At 33.6% G+C, this 23,110-nt stretch overlaps 1 protein-coding gene and 1 pseudogene across 1 annotated transcript in view; both read left to right on the forward strand.

Annotated features, from left to right (window-relative positions):
- The first annotated feature begins 276 nt into the window (after window positions 1-276).
- TYR (tyrosinase) overlaps window positions 277-23,110 on the forward strand; it is an 84,905-nt gene continuing 62,071 nt past the window's right edge. Inside the window, 3 exon segments of the mRNA XM_039848327.1 lie at window positions 277-784; window positions 787-1,214; window positions 8,368-8,584. Of these exon segments, the coding sequence (XP_039704261.1) occupies window positions 397-784; window positions 787-1,214; window positions 8,368-8,584 (1,033 nt within the window). The 5' untranslated portion in view covers window positions 277-396.
- Window positions 3,070-3,188, forward strand: LOC120590730 (uncharacterized; annotated as a pseudogene).

Here is a 23,110-nt window from a genome sequence, read left to right on the forward strand (position 1 = left end):
AATCCTGACACTACTTATCATTTTCAAATTAAAATCATCATTAATTTCAAAGTCAATTAACTGGTTTATATAAATCAGGCACTGTGATTATTAGTTCATATTATTTATTGTTATTGTAACCATAAGAAACTGTTAATGGTGAATACTGTTTCTCACTATAAATTAGGCCTATCCCACTGGTGGGATACATGCCAACTCCAAAGAAAAGCTAATCATGTGGTTTTCAGAAGATGAAAGCTTAAGATAAAGACCGAGAGTTGATGCTGGAGGTGGGAGTGGTATTACATAGGTCTTAGCCAAAACATGTGATAGTCACTGAAGGGGTAGCTGGAAAGAGAAGTGTGTGGCTCAATTAATTACACAGCTGAAACAGACCTTGTAAGGACTAGAGGAAGAATGATTCTGGCTGTGTTGTACTGCCTGCTGTGGAGTTTCCAGACCTCCACTGGCCATTTTCCTCGAGCCTGTACATCCTCCAAGAATCTGATGGAGAAAGAATGCTGCCCACCATGGAGGGGTGACGGGAGTCCCTGTGGCCAGCTTTCAGGCAGAGGTTCCTGTCAGAACATTGTTCTGTCCAACGCACCACTTGGACCTCAATTCCCCTTCACAGGGGTGGATGACCGGGAGGCTTGGCCCTCTGTCTTTTATAACAGGACCTGCCAGTGCTTTGGCAACTTCATGGGATTTAACTGTGGAAATTGCAAGTTTGGCTTTTGGGGACCAAAGTGCACAGAGAAGCGACTCTCAGTGAGAAGAAACATCTTTGATTTGAGTATCCCAGAGAAGATAAATTTCTTGCCTATCTCACTCTAGCGAAGCATACCACCAGCCCAGACTATGTCATCCCCACAGGCACCTATGGCCAAATGAATAATGGATCAACACCCATGTTTAATGACATCAACATTTATGATCTCTTTGTCTGGATGCATTATTATGTATCAAGGGATACATTCCTTGGAGGATCTGAAATCTGGAGAGACATTGATTTTGCTCATGAAGCACCGGGTTTCCTCACTTGGCATAGACTCTTCTTGTTGTTGTGGGAACAAGAAATCCAGAAGCTGACAGGGGATGAGAACTTCACCATTCCATACTGGGATTGGCGAGACGCTGAAAACTGTGACGTTTGCACAGATGAGTACATGGGAGGGCGCAACCCAGCAAACCCTAACTTACTCAGCCCAGCATCCTTCTTCTCCTCTTGGCAGGTAAGGTGTTCTGGTCACACCACATCAGAGTGTAAAGGAAACTTAGCAATCACTTCTTCAGGCAAATCTTCATAAACTTCCCTCCTCTTCTCTCCTACCAAGAAAAGGTCCCCTATTAAGAGTTCTCAATATACCTTGTATTTTTCCTTTAGAGTACACTTCACATCTGTAGTTACATAGATATTTGTGTGTTGTTTTTTTTTATCTAATATCTTCTACTATGTTCCTACGTTCACCACTGTAACCTCCAGCACCTAGAATGACGATTGGCAAATGGCAAGGGCTCATTAAGTAATTATTGAAAAAATAAATTAATAAATATTTAGATGATTAATAAATGACCCAGGTCAGTGTTTCTGAAATTTTCTTCATGATGAAATTCACACAGAGCACATATTAAAAATACAAATCCTTGGCCTTATTTCAGACCCATTGATTAGAACCTTCAGGGGAGGGTCCTAAGGAGACATCATTTCCTAAATGTCTATGATGATTACTATGATCAAAAAACTGGGGGAAATATTGTTTAGATTAAATCTTCTTTTTAAAAAATATATGAGGACTCTAAGTCCAAAAAGGTAAATAATGAAAATAGCTAATATTCATTGAGCATTTAGCATGTGTGAAGCCCTGTTGAAATGTTCTTGTGCATTAACTTATTTAATACTTTTACTAAAGTTTCCCCATCTTAAAGATTTTAAAACTGTACTGTAAAGATGTTAGGTAACTTGTACAAGATCACAAAGCTAATTAGTAACAGAGATAAAATTTGTTTTCAGATTGCTCAGCTTCATGACCATTCTACACTGCTATAATGTTTTTAACCAAAGGATCTAACCCATTCTCTTATGTTTTTCATCAGGCTGTAGAAGAAATTAGCTTTTCTCCCAAACTGCAAACTTTAGAGGGACAAGATAAGGGATTGCTATTTTGAAATTTAATTTTTTTTCTCTTATTCTGATTTCTTTATTCTAAATTATGAGCAAAAGACAACCAAAGAAATATGGTTTTAATTATTTATCATTTTATACCATAAGAAAGAAGGGATTCTATTCTACTTGTATTCCAAATATTTCTAATACAGCAGTTTTGATTATCAGTGCTTTATGAAACTGAGCCCAATATTTAAATAAGATAGGAAAAATCACATTTGCACCTTGCATGCTGCAGTTTTAAAATGTAAATGTTTCCCTTCCCCCATACAACTAGGTTCACACACCTTCCAAATAGAGCCTATTGAAGCTCATTGAAAATTGGTCACTGTATAATATCTGGTGTCACTAATGTCAGCTATTTACCAAGAGTTATGAGTATATTTGTGCAGGAAAGTCTGAGGAAAAAAAGTGTTTGGAAAAAAATCTATTTCAATAAGCCTTCAGATCTCCTCCTGCCTTAATCTATAAAGTGCAAAACTCTCATCTAGCTCTCACATCCCTGTTACTGCTTAAAATACTGCTAAGCTTGGATGTGGGATTTTCGGTCAGTTTTAATGCTTTTCTTAACTACATAATTTCATTTGACCCAGAAAGCCTAGAGGATTATCTAAATTATCAAAAAAGTTATAACATCCACACTAAAGCTTAATAGATAGATATGAATTGACATTTAATTATGTAAGATGTGTGCTACTTGGAAATACCCAGAATTATGTTTGTAATTGTTTTCTAATAATTTATTGTTTATTGAGTGGAAAATTTTTCCTTTTTTTTTCTTTATGATTGTAGCCAATTTTATTTCTAAATAAAATTTCTGGGTCTAGTAGGTAAACACTACTGAAACTGTTAAAATATTAGGTTCAATACTGTTCTATGATTAAACTACTGTGTAGTAACTGGTGTTAAAAATAAAATTAGGAGTCTACGATCATGCCACCCTGAACAAGCCCAATCCCCTCTGATCGTGGAAGCTAAGCAGGGTCGGGCCTGGTTAGTACTTGGATGGGAGACCACCTAGGAAGACCAGGTGCTATAGGCATAAAAAATAAAAAATAAGGGACTGTAAGTTGACAGGGTCCTTGCAATCTGTGAGGTCAACCAAGGGTTGCCTCACATAAATCAATCAATCAATCAAATTAGGAAATAGAATGGACAAAGATCATTGGGAAAAAAAACAAGCAAACAACAGCTTAAATAAAGAAGATGAAATGAATGAACATTTGTGTCCACCTACTGTGAGTGGTGTCACTGTGTGAAGTGATTTGATAGTCAAACCCAACTCTGGCTATTTCCATTCCTTCGCAAGCTTCTCTGGTTATAGTCCTTTAAAAATTAATATCAGTTGTTTATATCGATTTAATTCAGTAATTCTCAGCACCTAAATCATTTAGAGAGCTTTAAAAAAAAAACAAAACAAAAAGAAAATTATATGAGTTCTGCCCATATTACATGAGTTTTAAAAAAAACAAAACAAAAAGAAAATCACATGAGTTCTACTAGAAAATCATATTTGGATTGTCCACTGTGAAGTCAAGGCACCTACATTTTTAAAAACTCATATGATTCCAGTGTGCAACCAGCACTGAGAATTACTGATTTAATTAATATGAAATTGTTTTGGTGTCTCTTTTACTTTACAAACTCAAGTTCTCTAATAAACACACCACTGGTTTAAATGCTTGTGCCTGAATTGAACACTCAAATCAAGAACTAGACTATTTTGTGTGAGATGAGAACACAAAGCTTCCATATTCAGTGAATTTATTAATACCTTCTAAATTAGCTAGACTGATTGCCCTTTGATACAAAGCTTCCATTTTTTCCCCTTGATTTTAGATATTTTTACTTGACACAATAATAGAGGTTTTAGAGATTCATAACATTTATGAACTCTGAGCCTAAGAGAACTTGAATTGCATGTAGTGTGGTATCCACATTTTAAAAAAGAAGACAAAGAGGACCAAAAAAGTAGGATGATTTGTCCAAGATCACACAGTTGAGGACTAAGACCCATTGCCTCTTACTCCGTTGATATTTCAAGTCAACCGTTACCTATGTATAAGAAGCAATTTAGGCTTAGAAGGAATCAAATAAGCCACTAATTTATGGATGTAAAATTGACTTGAAGTCACTTTGACTCCCTTAAAATTTAATTGCACAGACATTTGGGGTAGAAATACTAATGTAGTTCTTTCCATTCATGTTATAAAGAAAATATTCCGTTCTACTTTTACTAATATATCCTTTACTCAGGTAGAATTGACCCTTGCCCCTTTGACCTATCATTACACTTTGTACAGATCTATATTATAGTACCTATAATTCTCTAGTACAAGTAATTGTTTCAAACCTATCTTTGCCGACCAGACTGTCAGGTGTACTAATGTAAAGACTATTTCTCATTTATTTTTATATACACAAAGCCCAGAATCATGATATATACATAAAATGGGCTTTATAAATGTATGTCGAATTGAAGAAAATTAAAAACCATAAAAACATTACCTCTAATGCTAACATTCATTAAAAATTAAACTCTGTGTGCCTGGATTTCTAGAACCTTATATTGTGTTTCTTTATAGTATTGAATCCCCAAGGCCACAATGCCAAAATAAACAGCAACTAAGTCAAAGTCTAGAATAAAACATTTTGTCTAGTCCTCTCTGGGCTTCTATATGTATGTGTGTGTGAATGCACACACTAAAAAGAGAGCACACAATAAAAAGTTCAAGTGAGTTACAATGAATCTGAATGTTATTTAAGTGTGATTAATAATATTTACTGGTAGGATTTTTTTATTAAAATAATACATATTTAAATGAGATAATGTTAGTGTTTTGAGAAAGCTTACATTCATAATTCACATGTTTTTTGTACATTTGTCATTTATTTGGTTAGTGCCAAGAGTTCTTCAAGTAGAAGCATGTCTGTCATCAATTAATACAGTCCATTATTTTTGGAGATGGAGGAGTGGTGCTTCACAAAGTACAAATACCTAGGCTCAAAACAATTAGATCCAATGTTAGTTATGTAAGCAGCAGATAACCTAGCCATGAAAAAGAAAAGTAGATCAGGAGTAGCTGTCATGATGGGTCGAAAAAAAGAGAAAAAACATTTCCTAGATTATAGACACAAGTGAAATGTGGCCAGAGAATTCACTCATCAGGTGAAAAGCACATCACATGGAAGCAAACAGTGGGAAGAAAAAAAAGTCACATTTCATCAGAGTCATGGGTTTTAGGTAACCATAGCAACAGCTCAGTGGAATAACAGCTTCTCTTCTTTCTTTATGAAAAAGATTCTGTGGAATGTCATATGGTTTAGGTTTTTTTTTTTTTTAAGATAAAACCTCTAATGCCATAATAAAATCTTCGCTATTGAAAGCTTTTAATAACTGGCAATTTACTGCTATTTTTTTAAGAGAGCACTATCTAGATTCACCTTCTCCATTAACACATCTGTTCTTTCTATCTCCCTTTTTTCATTTGACTTGGGACACTTGATATTTTTCCCCCTCATCATATATTACAAATCACCTGTGTTGAAATAGAAAAAGCACAAATTTCTTGTCAGAAGATCTCTGCCACTTACCAGATAGTATTGGACAAGTTATTTAGACTCTTTAATCTTTGGTTTTTCTCAACAACCAAAACAATGGGGCACAATTATCATATGTGTTTGTTTTGTGTTAATGGAGCTATTAAATAAAACAGAAAGCAGAATAATGTAGTAGAAAGGGTAAAATCTTTTGAGTCACATAAATATGAGTTTCGGTAGACTTTTATAACTTACTTATAAGATGCAAGATCCTGGACAAGTTACTTATTTATTCTGAAACCTTTTTTCCCTAAAATTAGAATAATATATCATAAAGCATTATTGTGAATGGATTCAATGAAACCTGTTCATGTAAAATGACTAGTTAAGTATCCGACATATTCTTTGAGTTCCATGTATGAAAATTAATATTATAATATATCTTTATGATATATTGATGTTAGTTATTTTAACAATTAATATTCAACCAGTATGATAGAGCCAGAGTTAAAAACAATTTGGTGGCCTGCCCAATGGTATTGTATTCAATAATAATTATAAAAGCTGTTATTTTTAAATACCCTATACCTGATATGCTAAGTGCTTTACATATGTTAGATTATTTAATCCTTCATAAAAAGTTGCCATATTCACCATTTGCAAATGAAAAACCTTGGTGTTCATAGAGATGAAAGAATTTGCTCAACATCTCGTAGCTAAAAAAGAGGCAATATTGGGAACCATGTCTTTCTGACTGTGATCTACATGATCATAACATTAGAGCTAACAATGTCTCCTCCCCTGCCTCCCCTTCTGTATAAAATATAAAGACAATGCTTTGGGATTAAGTTTTTCAAATTATTACTGTAACAAGGGTAGATTTCCTCCTTTTTACTAATACATCCAGTCCTCTGAAAACTGAGTCACTTGGCAGTTGGCATTTCATCAAAAATAGTTCCATTCAAACCTCTCTGATTTAACCAAGTCTGCTGTAGGAGTCTTTCAGGATGTAGAATCTTCTGAAAATATCATGAGATGTTTTATTATTCAACAGGAATGAAAATGATTTCATCTATATACCTACTGTGATATCTAGTTAATTGACACTATAAAGAAATTCAATGTATTACATTCAATGCAAAAGTTAGATTAGCTTTATTCAACCATTCCTAAGCCATTTATAGGCAACAATAAATGTAGTAGATATAGCTTTGGAATCAGGAGGACTGTGTATTAATTTTCTAGCTCTGGCTGTAAATATCTTATGACCTTAGAAAATCACCTAACTGTTCTAGCTCTCAATTATGAATGAGTAAAAGGATTGAGGAACATGTTGAGGTATGGCAGGATGGGTTCTCCTGCACTTATATGATGGTTTAGGATTGATATCTTGCTACCAGTTACTTCCTCTCATTGAATCTAAGGCATAAATGATTTTAAGATAAAGAATTAATTGATATATCACTGAAGAACAACATAAAAATAAGTTTGCCAATTAAATTATGATGTGATATTATTAACCACTTAGAATTTTTTATTTTATACTTATTGAAGGAACTGCTTTTGACTTAGTCGAGTTTTTTTAAATCACACTTTACTGTTCCACCTACTTATAAAGGAAACTAGAAGTAAAATAATTCAATAAAGGTCCCTAATATTTCATATTTAGAGTCACATCCTTTTGAATTACTTTTTAAGTCAGAATCTACAGTGTCTGTTTTTCCCAAAATATTAGCCTCGAAAACTAGGTAGAATATCAGATACATTGCAAGGAGTGGGCATTCTTACATATGAACAAAGGCACAGGATGGAGAAGTACACACAATGCCGAGAGGAGTAGTCAGTCTGAATTTAGCAGTAGGATGATGTAATTTGTAAGCAAATAGAGAACGTTTGTCAGATTCAAGATATTCTCTGGAGGTAGAATTAACAATATTAGCTGATGGTTTCAATGTGAAAAACAAAGGAAAATAAAATACAAGTGATAACTCACCAGTTTCTAGCTTAAACATAATGATCCATGGGCTTCTGGTTTGAACTGCAGGATGGTTGTTATAAGAAGAAATATAGGGAAAGGAATAAATTTGGGAATTTTAAAATTATATTTGAGATGCATGTAAGATAACATTAAAAACTGAAGTTGGAGATGGATATTCAAGTTTAAGAGTTCAGAGGGTTGGTTTTGGAATAGAGATAGGAATGAGGGAGTTTTTATCATGTAGTTAACATTTAAGTTATGAAACTGGTTGTTATAGCCAAAGGAGAAGATATAGAAAAAGATAAAAGAAGAGGACACAGACCTAAACCTTGGGCCAGGCATAGAACCAGTGAAGTCACACAACAGATAATTACCAAATGTTTGTCAAATTAATTTTCTCATCAAAAACTATTTGACAAAAATTATATGAAGTATTCCTATTTTATAGATGAGGCCTAGGGAATTTGTGTTTTTCTCTTTTTTTGTTAAGTGGTAGATGCAAGATTTATAACGCTGTTCTAGAATTTAACTTTCATGGTATATTCTGCAACCCTCGGAAAACTGCTTCCTTCAGCAATTTAAATTATTAATCTCCTGATGATGACTAATCCAAATATGATGATCAGGAATATCAACTTCCTTACTTTCCACCTTTGACTAGGAGGTGGCGACAACTACTTTAACATGAAGGTGTTTTGTGCAGATCATCTGTAGCCAGGTGGAGGAGTACAACAGCCGTCAGGCTTTATGCAATGGAACTCCCGAGGGACCATTACTGCGTAATCCCGGAAACCAGGACAAAGCCAGGACCCCGAGGCTTCCCTCCTCAGCTGATGTGGAATTTTGCCTGAGTTTGATCCAGTATGAATCAGGTTCCATGGATAAAACTGCCAACTTCAGCTTTAGAAATACACTGGAAGGTAATCCTTTTTCACTCATTTGAAATTTCTTTTTTTCTTAATTTATGTTTACAAATCTTAACCAAAAACTCTAAACCCAGAAGTGTTTGACAATTCAGAATTTTCTGAGTAAAGACATGTGGTGTATATACATATATAGAGATGGCCAATAACCCTAGCAGAGTCTGGGCAGTTTATCATAATCCAACATATTAATAAGTTCAACAAAATGTATGAATATATCTACTATGGCAATAATTAGAGACAATAGGCAGTCTAATGGCTAATAAAGTCAGGTTTTTCCACTAAAAGGGTATGCCAAACAAAATAATATACTTTCAGACCTTTTTACATTTTGGAATTATAAGCATAGAACTGTAGCTCTATATACTTTTCTAAATTTTAGTATTTTATCTAGTTTAAATTATTCTGGACACTAAGCTCTTTGAGGCAATCCATTGTCTTAACTATAATAAGGATAAATTCTGCATGTGAAATTAATCCCCCACCATCGTTTAAGATTCTGTGCTTCATCAGAGATTCTTTTCCATTGTCTCTTTTAGGTCTCACTTACTTCTGCTCTCAGTCTTGCTTGCATCTTCCCTTCAGTGCCTGTTCACTATTCTCTCCTCAGTGCTATGTCAGTCATGAAGCATTCCAATTTGCATTATGGAAACAAACCTACAGATAAAACAAACAAACAAACAACAAGAACTTAACTCATGTCACAGATTGAACTGGAGTGCTAATTTGTACCAAGCCGACAATTCAAAATTTCCATGTCCTAAAACCTCTTTTGCTCTTACCATGTAGAAAAAGCTTTCTCTCTTTCCTTATTTCTCTTTAACTTTTTTTTTGGCAGGGGGAGAGGCAGAGAGGAGTTGTCATTATGATTGCTGTTTTATCCTTTAACCCTGTTGCTCAACTGTGCAGAATAGTTTCACTGTTTCTTTCATTTCTCTGTATCCTTCTAATTCATAATAAACTTTTACTCTCCCTCAGGAGCAGTTTAAACAAGGAGAATATCATCTTATAGAGGAATCCTGGTACCAGCTATTAAAATAAAAAGTATTTTTATCTCCCTAAAGTAATATGAATAATTAACATTTTACGAGTAATCACTATGTGCAAGGCACTGTGCCAAACATTTTGCATAGCGCTATCTCACTTAATTCTTACGATCAGCCTCTGAGGAAAATGGCATCCTTATTTCCAGTTTAAAGAGAGGAAACAGTGTCAGAGATATTAAGTCATTTGGCTACCTATCACTGCTCATTCGGCAAGTAGCAGAGTTAAATCTGTTCCTAGATTTGTCAAGTACCAAAATCCCGTAGTCTTTTCCATTGTACTCTGATCACCCAGAGTGGGCTGAGAGTTTCTTGAACGTGGACAATATCAAGCTGGTCCTTCAGTAATATCAGATAAGAAGGCAATGCATGGTGCCCAGGGGGCTCAGATATTACAAACTAAGACAAAGGCACACATGCAAATTGACAGTCACCATCTGGGAGGACTGGGTGTCCTGGTGGACTGTTTAGGGTTTAACAGTACTCCAAATTCTGACTTAATGACATTACAAAGTAGGACTCTATACTTAAAGGAACTGGAGTACTTTACAGGTTTTTAAGGCAGATTTTACAGCAGTGAGAAAGCATGAACTTTGTTATTAGGAAACATGGGATGGGTCACAGAAATAAGGTACGGGAGCCTCGCTTCTCTGGGACTCAAGTAAATAAAGTGACTTGAGCTGTGTCAACTCAGTCAGTGGCTTTCAAATGAGTTTCGAATGCACAGAGATGAGTAGAGAATATCAGGTTATTGCAAATAACTTGTTACTACTGATAAATTGTTTGTGAATTATTTTCTTGATTTGTCCCCTCAATAATTTATTCTCAAACAGTCTAGTATGTTTTCTTAAGAAGGAGAGAAAAGGCATATCACATTATCTGGCACATAACAGGTATTCAGTAACTACTGATAACTGAATACATAAATAATATGTAAAGTATTTCAAATTGCACCTAACCCACCATTTAGCTTATCTATATTTGTTGTATGATGCCAATGTGCTGGTGGAAAAATGTTAGAAAACAATGATCTAACAAAGGCTTTTCCTGACCAGGAACACATTTTTTTACTCTTTTCTTTAAACATTTATTTCAGAAATACTTTTAAGTTTACAGAAAAATTGCAACAATAAAAACAGTACAAAAACACATATATACCCTTTACCCAGATTCACTTACTGTTTACATTTCATCTTGTTTGCCTTCTTCATTTGTCTCCTAATCTGAACTTTTTTTTTTTTTTGAGGGTAAATTGCACAGATCAGAATTCTTTACCCTGAACGTTTCAGTGTGTTTTTTCTTAAAACAGGAATTTTTCTTACATAACCACAGAATAGTTATCAAGTTCAGTAAATTCTATATTGATATAATGCCTATTCTAATTTAATGTTTATATGTCAATTTTTTAATAAACCTAATAATATTTTTTATAGTATTTTTCCTCTCTGTAACAGGATCAAGTCTAAGATCAGGTAGCATTTAGTTGTCATGTATCATTAGCCTTCTTTAATCTAAAATATTTCCACAGTCTTTTTTCTTTTAATGAGATTAACATTTTGGGGGAATACAGTCTCTCCCCCTACTTTAAAATAAAATTTTTCTCAGTTTCAATTTGTCTGATATTTCCTCATGATCAAATCCAGGTAATGTATTCTTAGCCAGAATTACACATAGGTGATTGTCTTTCTAAGAGAGTTTCACATCTGGAGGTACATATTGACCATCTGTCTCACACTGGTGATATTAATTTGATCACTTGCTCCAGGCGTGGCCCAATTTTCCTACTGTATAATTACTCCCCCACACACCTTGTTCCAACTAATAAATTGACTACATGGAGACATTTTTTAAGACTATGAAAACATCCTGCTTCTCATCACAGTTTTCTCCTGTAGTTACCATCCACTGATGGTTACAAAATGATGACTTCCCAACTTCAATACTCCTTTTACATTAGCCAGTGCTCAGGATTCTACTGTTAGCAAGAGCCCACCTGCCTGCCCGCCCACCTGCCTACCTGCCTGCCTTCCTCCTCCCTCTTCCTTCCTTCCTTCCTTCCTCTTTTCCTTTTCTATTTTCTTCTTCCTGCCTTTCTTTCCTTTTCCTCTCCCTTTCCTTTTCCCCTTCTTCTTCTCTCTTTCTTTTTCTTTTCCCACTCCTTTCCTTCTCTCTTTCTTTCCTTTCTTTCTCTCTCTTCTTTCTTTTTCCTATTATATTCACTATCTATCTATCTATCTACCATTCCATTTTATATCTATCTATCTATCTATCTCTATCTACTATCTATCTACCTATCTATCTATCATCCATCTATCTATCTATCATCTATCTATCTATCTATCATCATCCATCCATTCAACCATACCATTTTTTCAATGGTATACAATTCATTAAGGTTCATAGTTAGTTAGCCTGGTGCTCAAATGGCCCCAGATTTCACCCATGGGCACATCTTCAAGCTGGTTCTTACGTCTCTGTTTTATATCCTCATCATTTTTTTAGCACTTTCTTTCTGGTATAACAAAATATTCAAGGGTCATCTTAAACCTACATTGCCTCAGGCTTGGAATTAGCCATATCTCCAAGAAACATTGGTTCCTTTCAATGGGGAAGAATATTTGGAGACAGAGATTTGAGAGTCAAAGTTTTGCTCATTGGAGAGATACATTTTTTTTGCCTTTAATTTTATTTTTTCTCATTTTTATTTTTCAATCAGAGTCAACATTCAATAATATTTTACATTAGTTTCAGGTGTACAGCATAGTGATTAGACATTTATATAACCTATGAATTAATCCTCCTGATAAGTCTATGACCCACCTGACACCATACGTAGTTATTATAATATTATCAACTATATTTCCTATGCTGTACTTCACATCCCTAGGACTATTTTGTAACTACTAATTTGTACTTCTTAATCCCTTCGCCTTTTTCACCCACCTCCCTACCCCGCCTCCAACACATTTTATCTTAAAACTCAGATAGGGTGGAGGTGGGGGATGTCTTGACCTATAAGGAGTGTTCAAGCGACTACAACTACAGGGAAGACAGGACTGGAGAAACAAAATCAAAGGAAACCATTGCACCCTGCTCTCTCAATAAATGCAGGTGAAATTGAAAGGTTGCTTTTTATTGAACCTCACAGTTATTGCCACCCTTTTTTATTTTGGGCCTTGTGAGTGGTTTGCAATGTATAGCACATAGAACAAATTCTCACAGCCAGTCCTGGCATGGGAGAGCTGCTGTGTTTTCATCTACTAAAGTTATTTATGTATCAGCTTTCCTCTTAGATTTAAATGCTGCAATAAATATTGAAGATACATAATTTGTTAATTGTGTAAAAGAGATTCATGTTTTTATATAAGGCAAAGAAAAATAAGTATGCATTATAAAAGGCAATCTTCTGATTAGGCTAAATAGTTGGTCCCCATGGAGTGTAGGCTATTAGATTCAGAGAATCTTCTCATGTACAAATCTCTGAGTACCCATGGTATTTTGTATTTCACAGTTTATAATAGTGCTAATGCAAATTGGCTCTGGTATACATATTGAAGGGTAAGAGAGATCTAGTAGTTTAGAAAAGTGATTAAAGGCAGTCAGACTTACTGGAATTTGATTCAAACTCCACCACTTCATGTTACCTCAAGTAAGTTATTTTACTTCTGGGCCTTAGTTTTATCATCTATAAAATGCAGACAAAAATAATAATTTATCGGGTTTATGTAAGAATTAAGTGATATCATACATGTAAGGAATTTATAACATTTCTTCAATAAATAAGAGCTATTATTATGTTATACTGGGATTAGCTATTGACAATTAGTTATCAATCATTAATTTTCCTGACAATTAGCTTAAAAACTAAGTATAGATTGGGTTCTGAAAAATGCGATTATGATGGGCTAGTTGTAGTGAAAAGCTAGGGAGAGGGAAGGATGGAAAAGTTCTCAAAATAACCCAGATAGATAGCATTTCTGGAGGTAAATCGCTTTTTGAGAGAATTCCCCAAAACAAGGAGACAAGAGCAAAGGCAGATCCTGTTGTACAAAAGGGAAAGTATCTGGCTAGAATATTAAGTTTGTAGTGAGAAATAACAAGAAGTATAAAGAGTTTGGTGTTTCTCAATATTTTCTGGAGGAAAAAAAGCTATAAGCCCCTTAAGGACATGTTCACAGATCTCTACGGAATTAAGAGACTTAAGTTTGTTCTATGCCAATGTCTTTCATATCATCCCTCTAAAATACATATATATTTGAAAACCTAATGCTTAAAAATCATGATAAAATGTTCATTTCTTCAAGAATATTTCTACATATCTTATGAAACACAGCTATGGACAATTAGAGTTATGAGGGGTTTTGAAGCAGAAAGTCGATATGATTCTATCTATATTTCAGAAAGATATGAAGCTAGTGGCCTTAGCAGAATGCAGAAAGATTAATCAGTGAACTAATGGGGAGACGATGAATAATGAGGGGGAAGTGGATGAAGATGAATTGGTTAGAATATAGAAACTCTTGTATACTAGAGTATAGAGGACCAGAAGCTCTTGATGACTGATTAAGAGACAGAAAGGTGAGCAACACATTGAAGATGATTCTGAAATATCTACCATTGGTTTCTAATAATTGGTCCTTGTTTTGTCCTCTTAAGCTATACAACATAAAAAATATAGTTTGTCTTCATATAGCAGCTTTTGTAATACAAAACAAAACAAACAAAAAAACAAAAACAAAAAAACCTGCTATTATGATTCTCTAGAATATTTTCCCTGCAGCCAGCCCTGCAATGCTTTCTAATTTATTATGACTGTCAAACGCATCACTGGAAAGTATCTTACCTCTTCATTTGCTAGGATTTCTTGAAGAACAGTCTAGAAAGTGGTAAATGAGTTCTGAGCTTTAATAAAAGATAAGGGAAGTTTTGAAATTTTGAATACAATTTTAAGGTGACAGTGTGCATATGTGAAGAAAAAGGCCAGCAGCAAATCAGAATGAAGTCTCAAAGATGACCTATTTTTCAATATCCTTGCCTTAGAAATGGACTTTCTTAGGACATCCAGAAATAATCACAGACTCAGGAAATAAATTCAATTGATATTGAATGTGTAAACTAGAATTGTTTGAATAGGGTGAGATATTCCAGTAATGAGAACGCTCAAGTCCTCTCCTACACATCTTTTCCAGTTCTGAGTGATTCAGAAAGTTGCATAGCTTAGTATAGATTTTGTAAACGCTGACTCAGAACAGAGGTGGAGGGTTTTGACAGAGAATTCACCCAGATCCTGAAAACCTTTCCGAGCCTAGGTTACTTAACTCCCCAGAATTACTACCCTACCAACCTTGTTGATATTCTGACCAGGCAATAATCCTAATCATAACAACAACAATAAAAATTTTCATGTAGCTGACATTCTAATTTCTTACATGTTATTTTTTTCTTATAACAGTCTTATGCTATTTAATATTAACTGATTAAGCTAAAGCACCATCTTTAATGAAGAAGTTATTCCAATGAGTTTAGGTGACAGTCTATCTCTTTCCAGTTGAATGAGCTGATTCAATTTATTCGACTCAAAAGATAACCTTTTTCTTTTTACTCCAAGTTCTCAGGGCAAATAGGTAGGACCTGTCTTGTAACATGTAGGGAATTCAAACAAGTGTCCTGTGTATTACTTTCCAAGTAGGTTTACTTTGAATGTGGCTCTTTAATCAAGAGATAACATTACCTTTTTTAAAACCGTGAAATAAAATAGGAACTGCTATATTATGGAGAAGACTTGTGGATATATATCTAGGGCAGAAGCTGCTCTTGGATAAGAGTTAATACTTATGTATTAGGTTTAAAAAAAAGTGAATTATAATTTCTATATACACAAATTCCTGTTAAATTCTTAACCAGTGTCTTGTTTCCCAAAGCAGAAGTATAGCAAGACTAGAATATATTCATTTTGTATGGTCATTAGAAAGAATCTACTCAGGATGCAGTGATAATCAGCTAGAAACTATGACTCAATATTAAGGGTCATTTTGATTTTTGCAGAGACAGAGTTCTTTAGACCCAGAGACACTGTTCAGACATATTGGTGGTAGTTTTATATTTCTTTCAGAAAAATAAACTTAAAAATAGAATTGTTTAAAGTTTGATGGTATTATTGTTTGATAGTCAGGAGACTTTTAACAACAAATGTGATAATGATATAGCATAAGCAATCTTCATTAAAAAAAAAATGGAGTGTCAATCCCTACATATTTATACAGTTTTAAATGACTCCTCTGTTTCCTCCCTCTTCTACTAGTTGTACTGGCATATAAATTGTTCTTGCCAAATGTGAATATTGAGGAAATTAAGTAATTTATTTAAGGCATGTGTCATCTTTGCTATGAATTAAAAGGTGCTGACAAACACCATCTTAGGAAGAAGCTACACTGGAGAGAAAAGAGAGAGAACTTCCCAGATTGGGGAAGAGCCCTTTAAAGTGCATTGCGACACTGACTTTGAAGGCACATAGCACTATATTTAAGCATCAATTCTAACATTATGAGCATCTTCTCCCTAATATTAAAAGTTTATTTAATAATTACATGTTTAGACTATTGTGAAGATGTGCATATGCCTAGCTCCTACCATACACACAAGAAATGTCTCCCTTTTCCCCTACTTCTGTCTTCTCTGTAATCTTCAATAGTCATCCCAACTTTTCTTAAACTTTAGCATAGGTTATTAGTCCTCACAATATGTATTTATTCATAATAGACAGCCTTCATTTAATATGTCATCATTTGAGTTCACCGCTGTGTAGAAAATGGCTATTTGCTAAAGGTTCTCGAAGATCCTTAAGGAACAAAATAATAATGCACATATTCCAAGTATAAAGTCAGGCATTAGACATCTGGAGACTTTTCTTTGGGATAAATCTTGGGGGAAAATGTCACCACTCATCAGCAGTAAACACTGCAAAAAAAAAAAAAAAAAAAAAACTAGAATTTATTTATACATTACCTTTGTAAATATGAGAGATTTGCGGATACCAAAAAAAAAAAAAAAAAAAATTAACTATGTCCCATGTACATGTAGTACTTCTTTGTAGTCTTCTACACTAAATGATCTAAAATATTTTGGTTTCAGTATCTATTTACAACTCTTACTTTATTTTGTTCACTTTCAAGAAAATGTCTGTCAAATGTCTAAGTCTGAATAACCTTAGTTTATCTCTCACTTTTACATTCAAGTAAAATGGCATTCCATAAAAAAACATCATTATTTCAGCTATCAATACAAACAATGGCACACAAGCGCTTTTCCTTTAGACAACCATCATACTTCAGAATGCAGCAAAAATATTATATAAGTGTATCCTATTCTGGCTCCTCTAGGTTGCCATAGCAGAACTTAGGTCTCTCATAGATGCCTAATCTTGCCTGGTATATGGCCTAGCATTAGTCATTCTACTCTGTGTGGGTTTCTTGGAAGAAATCTTTCTATGAAAACAATGAAATTTTTTAGATGGCCAAAAATAAGGAATAATCATAGTCAATAAACTAATAAAAAAATATAGACTTCCACTTACGGGAAAGTGGAATAGATACACTTTCCGCTATTCCCTTTTCTCAGTACAACTAAAATCTCTAGACATTGTATACAAAGCAAACAAAATAATGTGAATGATGATAAGGCAGACTAGCTGGAATCTCTCGATATGGTGGTGAGTCCCCTGTTTTTTGTTTGTTTGTTTCTTTGCTTTGGTTTGTTTTTTGCCTCATATATTCAAGATTTGGATCTGGAGAAACAAAAAAACCTAGGAAGAGCAAGAGATGCAGACAAGAACAAATAAAACAAACAAACAATAGCACAACAACAACAAAACCTCTTTCTAGCCAAAAGACAATGTTGCCGCTTAGCCAGGCCAATACAGAGGACTAGTGGGGAGTCAGGTCAAGTAGGGAACCTGGATTTCTCTCCCCACCTAGCAGTAATGAGGCAATCTTTCCTTGCTGGAGCTGAGTAAGGGAAAACCAATTAAAACAGAAGATTTGATAAGATCCAGAGTCTCATAACATAATACCAAAAACATTCAAGTTTCAAGCTAAAATACTCATCATACCAAGAAAATCTCATACTTTAGTGAAAAAAGACAATCATTAGACAATGACACTGAGATGACAGAAAGAGATATTACATAATGATAAATGAATCATTCCACCAGAAGACATAGCAATCCTAAACATGTACACACTAAAGGAGCTCCAAAATATATGAAGCAAAAGCTAATAGAACTGAAAGGAAAAATAGACAAATTCGCAATTATTGTTGGAGACTTTAATATCCCTTTCTCAACAATTGATTGGACTTGACAGAAAATTTAAGGATATAGAACTCAACAACACCATTAATCAAAAGAATCTAATTGATATTTATAAAATACTTCACATATTTGATATAATTGATATTTATAAAACATTCTTTTGAGTGCCCACAAATGTATATTAAGGTAGACCATATCCTACCTTGAACATAAAACAAATCTCAACAAATTTAAAATAATTGAAATCATCTCCAACCATAATGGAATGGAATAAAACTAGAAATCAATAACAAAAAGATAACAAGAAAATAGTATTCAAAAAAAAAAAGAAAACCACAGACCAATAGCCTTCATGCTTATAGATATAAAAATCCTTAATAAAATATTAACAAATAGAATTTAACAGTATATAAAAAGAATTCTATTATAAAACAAGTGAAATTTATTCCAAAAATGCAAGGCTAGTTCAATATGAAAATGTCCTGATTCTTGACTTTTTCAATGGCAATATCTTGTATTCAAGTTTCTCAGGTCTTACCATTGGGGAAAACTGAATAAAGGGCACATGAAATCTCTATTATTTCTTATAACTGCATGTGAATCTAGAATTATCTCAAAATTAAAAATTTAATGAAAAATAATCAATCAAAAGTACAAACAAAATATTTTAGCGCAATTTTTGAAATTTACTTTTAAATAGATGGATGAAATAAAAGACCACAGCACTAAAAATCTTCTCTTGGTCAGCAACTGGCAATACTTTTGTGCACTGCCATTTACTGATTCATAAACATGAAAAGATGTAATTTGTGGCAGTATTCAAGACAATATTACAGTTATTGATATGTGAGAAAGCAGGCTTAGAGCAAATGTAATATAGATTTTATTCTAAATATTGCATCCCACATATAGTTATTATCACTTTCTTTCCTGACAATTTGAGATTAATTGAAGAATTATTGCTCCCAGAGAGTAAAATAGTTGATCAATAACTCATGTACAATTCACGTGAAACTACGTATTATTCAGAGAAGTTCCTTAAATATACATCATAGTTCTAGTACACCAAGACCTACCTGAATCTCTAATCTTCAAATACCTCTAAAACATATTTGTTATTCTTAAAACTCATCCTTCTTAAATGTCCTTGCCTTGTTTTCATTTATAAAAACAGCATTAGCAATTGCTTTGTATTTTACAGTCATATTTTATTTATGAAGAAATAAGTTTTCATATCAATTCATAATGCTTACTATTTATGTTATAGTAAGGTAAGAACTACAAACCTTTTAATGAGGCAATGGGCATGTGAATGAGTAGGCTTGCTTACTGGTTAGGAAACAGTCTTGCTCCTATTTTTAAGACTTGCGATTGAGTCTAATTTCTGGTTTGGCAGAAATATATAAATGGTTACATGTCATAAGAATCTGTGGTAAATATTCTAAATAATCTATTGAAATAAACTATTTTTTCTTTAAAAATATCTGTATAGAGTAAGATAAATAGAAAAGTTGATCATTAGACTAAAGTATTTGAGAAATAAAGATGATACATACCGTTTTAGAGCTTCAAAACACATCTGAGAATAAGGGATCTGAGAAGTTCTACAATATAGAGAGCTGTTTTGATTTGTTTAACCCAAAATATTTTCAACTAATTTGACCATACCATCACATTGTGTCTTTTATTTCTCTAAACACTCTTTAAAAATCTTTTGGTTTAGAAATTTCCAGAAATTTACTTGGGAAAATGTGGTCTAAAATTAAAATATTGCATCTACAAATACCCAGGGTTAACTCATTTCCATCTTTTTAGACCCAACCAATTTTATGCCAGAGACTATGAATAATTATTTGTTCCTTTCTTACAGTTAAAATTAGGAGGATCAAAGTGATTAATTATTTATTTAGGTATAGATTCAGTAGAAATCTTTAATAGATCTTTAGTTAGAACAAAGGGAAAACATGTGAGGTACAAGCTTTTCTACAATGTTAAGTGTGTGGTAAGATGCCACTTTCCTCGAGATAAAATCCATTTAGTTCTTTAAAAATTCATTAAGATTACTACATTGTACAACTCTAAGAACACCATCAAAATTTTATTTTATTGTGTGCTAGAGAATGAAATTATCATAATGTAAATGGTACTGCCTAGGGGGGTGCATTTTGACTGCACTGTAAATCTATTCTCTCTTAAAATTAAAAACCTAAAAAAAACCAAAAAACAAAAAAACCTAATACCTAATATTTATTGAGAGCTTACTAAATGTTAAATGTTAAGCACTTCAGTAAACAATTTATCTATCTTTTATCAACCTTATCCTAAATGGTAAGTTCTACTTAATATCCTCATTTTTATAGATGAAAAAAATGTTTAAAAAGGCAATCATCTGCTTATAGTAACATAGGTCATAAGTGGCAGTGCCAAAATCCAAAATCTATACCAATTCTGAGCTCATAATCTCATTGGGAAATATTTACAAATGGGATAAGTATACTACCATACTTGAAGGATTTCTTGAATTCAAGACATGAGACCCTGGGTAAGTCATTCAACTTCCCAAAGCATATCTTTTTCACCTATAAAATGTAGATATATTTTTGTACTATATCTCTCTAATATAATAGAAAGCCTCTGTTATATTACAATGAAGAAAATCTTTATTAGGATTGATTCAAGGTTTTTAGAATTTTGTTATCTTTTATCAATAATTTTAACTCAAACTATATTTTTCTTTTTCCTCCTGTAATAAATTCAGAACCTTGTAACAGTGACCTCACAGTAGGTGACTTACCAATAAAAGCTTTGAAATCTTGTGAACTTGGAATTATAAATTCAGTACTTAAATCAGTAGAAGAGAATGTACTAATAAAATGATTCAGTTTCATAGGCAGATATACTTGAAATATGATAATCAGGATAAGAAATATCACTTATATAAAAACCCAATGTAACTGTGGTTCTAAGTATTCCTTTTGAGATTCCATAGGCCATTAGTTCCATAGGACATTGCTGAATTAGTCTATTTCTCCTTCTATTAATTAGGGCTTATTTTAAAATATTGTAAGAAAGAACACCCAAATAATGTGGCTTTAAAAAGATAGGTTTTTAATTTACTCTCATGAAATAATGCAGAGGTAGATAATCTAGGACTGGTAGTGCAATTCTACCTTCCTCAACTCCCAGCTTCTATTTCTAGATCTGCATTCTAATGTATTCATCTTAATAAGCAGGACGAGCACAAAATGGGAAGAGGAGTGCAAGTCCATTCCTCTTTAAAGGCATAAGTGAGAAGTGTCTCTCATCAATTCTGTTTTATTTCTATAGCCAAACAGGCATGGCCACACTCAGCTCTACAAGGAAACTGGAAAATGTAATCTTCAGCTAGTGGCCATGTGCCCTACTACATTTAGGATGTTCATTATTAGCAAAAAGAGAAGAATTAGTATTGGTGAAAAAAGTAGCAGTTTCTCTCACAATCCCTTTTCCTTGTGTTTATTGAAATAATGTAAAATTAAAATCAAGTATTCTTACCACAGTAGTCTATTAAGTTTCATATAAAACAACATTAATTCTGTAGTGATAAATAAAGTATCAAAATACTATTTAACTTCAGACCTTCCAAGTTATTAAACTTGTGAGCATTTATTATATAACCTAGAGAATTGGAATGTATTAGAGTAACATGCTAAGAATTTATAGACAGAATGTTCATGTGCCCTCCAAATTTACATGTTGAAACTCAAAACCCCAATGTGTTGATATTAGAAAGTGGGCCTTAGGATTAGATGAGGTCATGAGAGTGGAGCCCTCATGAATAAAATTAGTGCCATTATACAAGTCACAGCAGAGCTTGCTTCCCCTCTCTGCCTCCAGCATGTGAGAAGTCACCATGAAATCAGCAGTTTGCATCTTCCTGGAAGACAGCCCTGACAAGAACTTTACTATGCTGGTACCCTAATCTCAGACTTTCAGGCTCCAGAATTGTGAAAATAAATTTCTGTTGTTTATTAGTCACATAGTCAATGGTACTTTGATATAGTAGCCCAAACTAACTAAAACATAGGAGCTGTAAGAAACCACCAAATCTTCGTGGCCTAACCTAAGAAAAATTGTTTGATTTCTTGCTAATACAAAGTCCAGTTTGGATGTTAATGTTTAGTGAGTGGCCTTTTGTATGGCCATTTTAGTGACTGTACTCCCCCAGATCTCTGATGGATCTTCTGCATTTTCCTGGGAGAAAAGGGAACTGGGTGTTTAGAGGTCCTACAGAAGGAATATAATGGTCAAGCCTGGAAGTGGCCTACCTGCCTTCTGACTACATTTTACTGGCCACAGTTCATTCATAGGACCACACCTAAATGTGAGATTAATTGTGCATCTTTCCACTAAATAGAAAAAGGTCATGAAATTTTGTTTTTACTAGCCATTGTATATTCTTCCTTCCCAATGGCATCTCCAAAAATGTATTCCATAATTTATGGGTGAATAATTGTTTCTATTAACATACTTTGGTTGAATGAAGAATCATCTATTTCTCCTCTTCTAACATCTGCTATCACCTCCTCCATGCTGAGCAACACCATAGCCATTTTTCATACAAGCTACTCAGGTCTTTCTCTATATAAATTAATTATTCCATCGGGAGAATACTGAAAGAATGACCTATTAAATAAAAACATAAGAGCCAGATTCAGAGCCATAATCTATCCTAGTCATTAACCTTAAAACATATGGGAACAATCCAAAAAATTAGCTTAACTGATTTTAAAATCGCGCTAGCGGTTTGAGTTACGTGTTTTAGAAAAAGAAACAAATAGGGAGGCTGTAGAGTATAGTGGTTAAGGACCTGATTTTGGAGCTTGAAAGAGAAATAAATATCCCATATTTTTTTATTCAACAAACACTTATAAAGCATTTACTGTGTGCAGGCATTTTGCAATACATAGGAATAACTAATGACTTTGGCACAGATCTTTCTATCTTGGAATTTACAGTCTAATGAAAATTTGGACCATGAATAATTATAATCCAAAAGAAATAAATGATTAAAAGGAGGGAAGTATAAGTGTTATTAAATAGAGGATCCTAACCAAGTGTTTATTGGCAGAGTAACTCAGATTGAAAATCTGATATCCTCAAGGATGAGTTGAAGCAGGTCGCATAAAGTGC

This window comes from Pteropus medius, unplaced genomic scaffold, assembly GCF_902729225.1.
Source record: "Pteropus medius unplaced genomic scaffold, Ma_sr-lr_union100, whole genome shotgun sequence".
NCBI classification, from domain to species: domain Eukaryota; kingdom Metazoa; phylum Chordata; class Mammalia; order Chiroptera; family Pteropodidae; genus Pteropus; species Pteropus medius.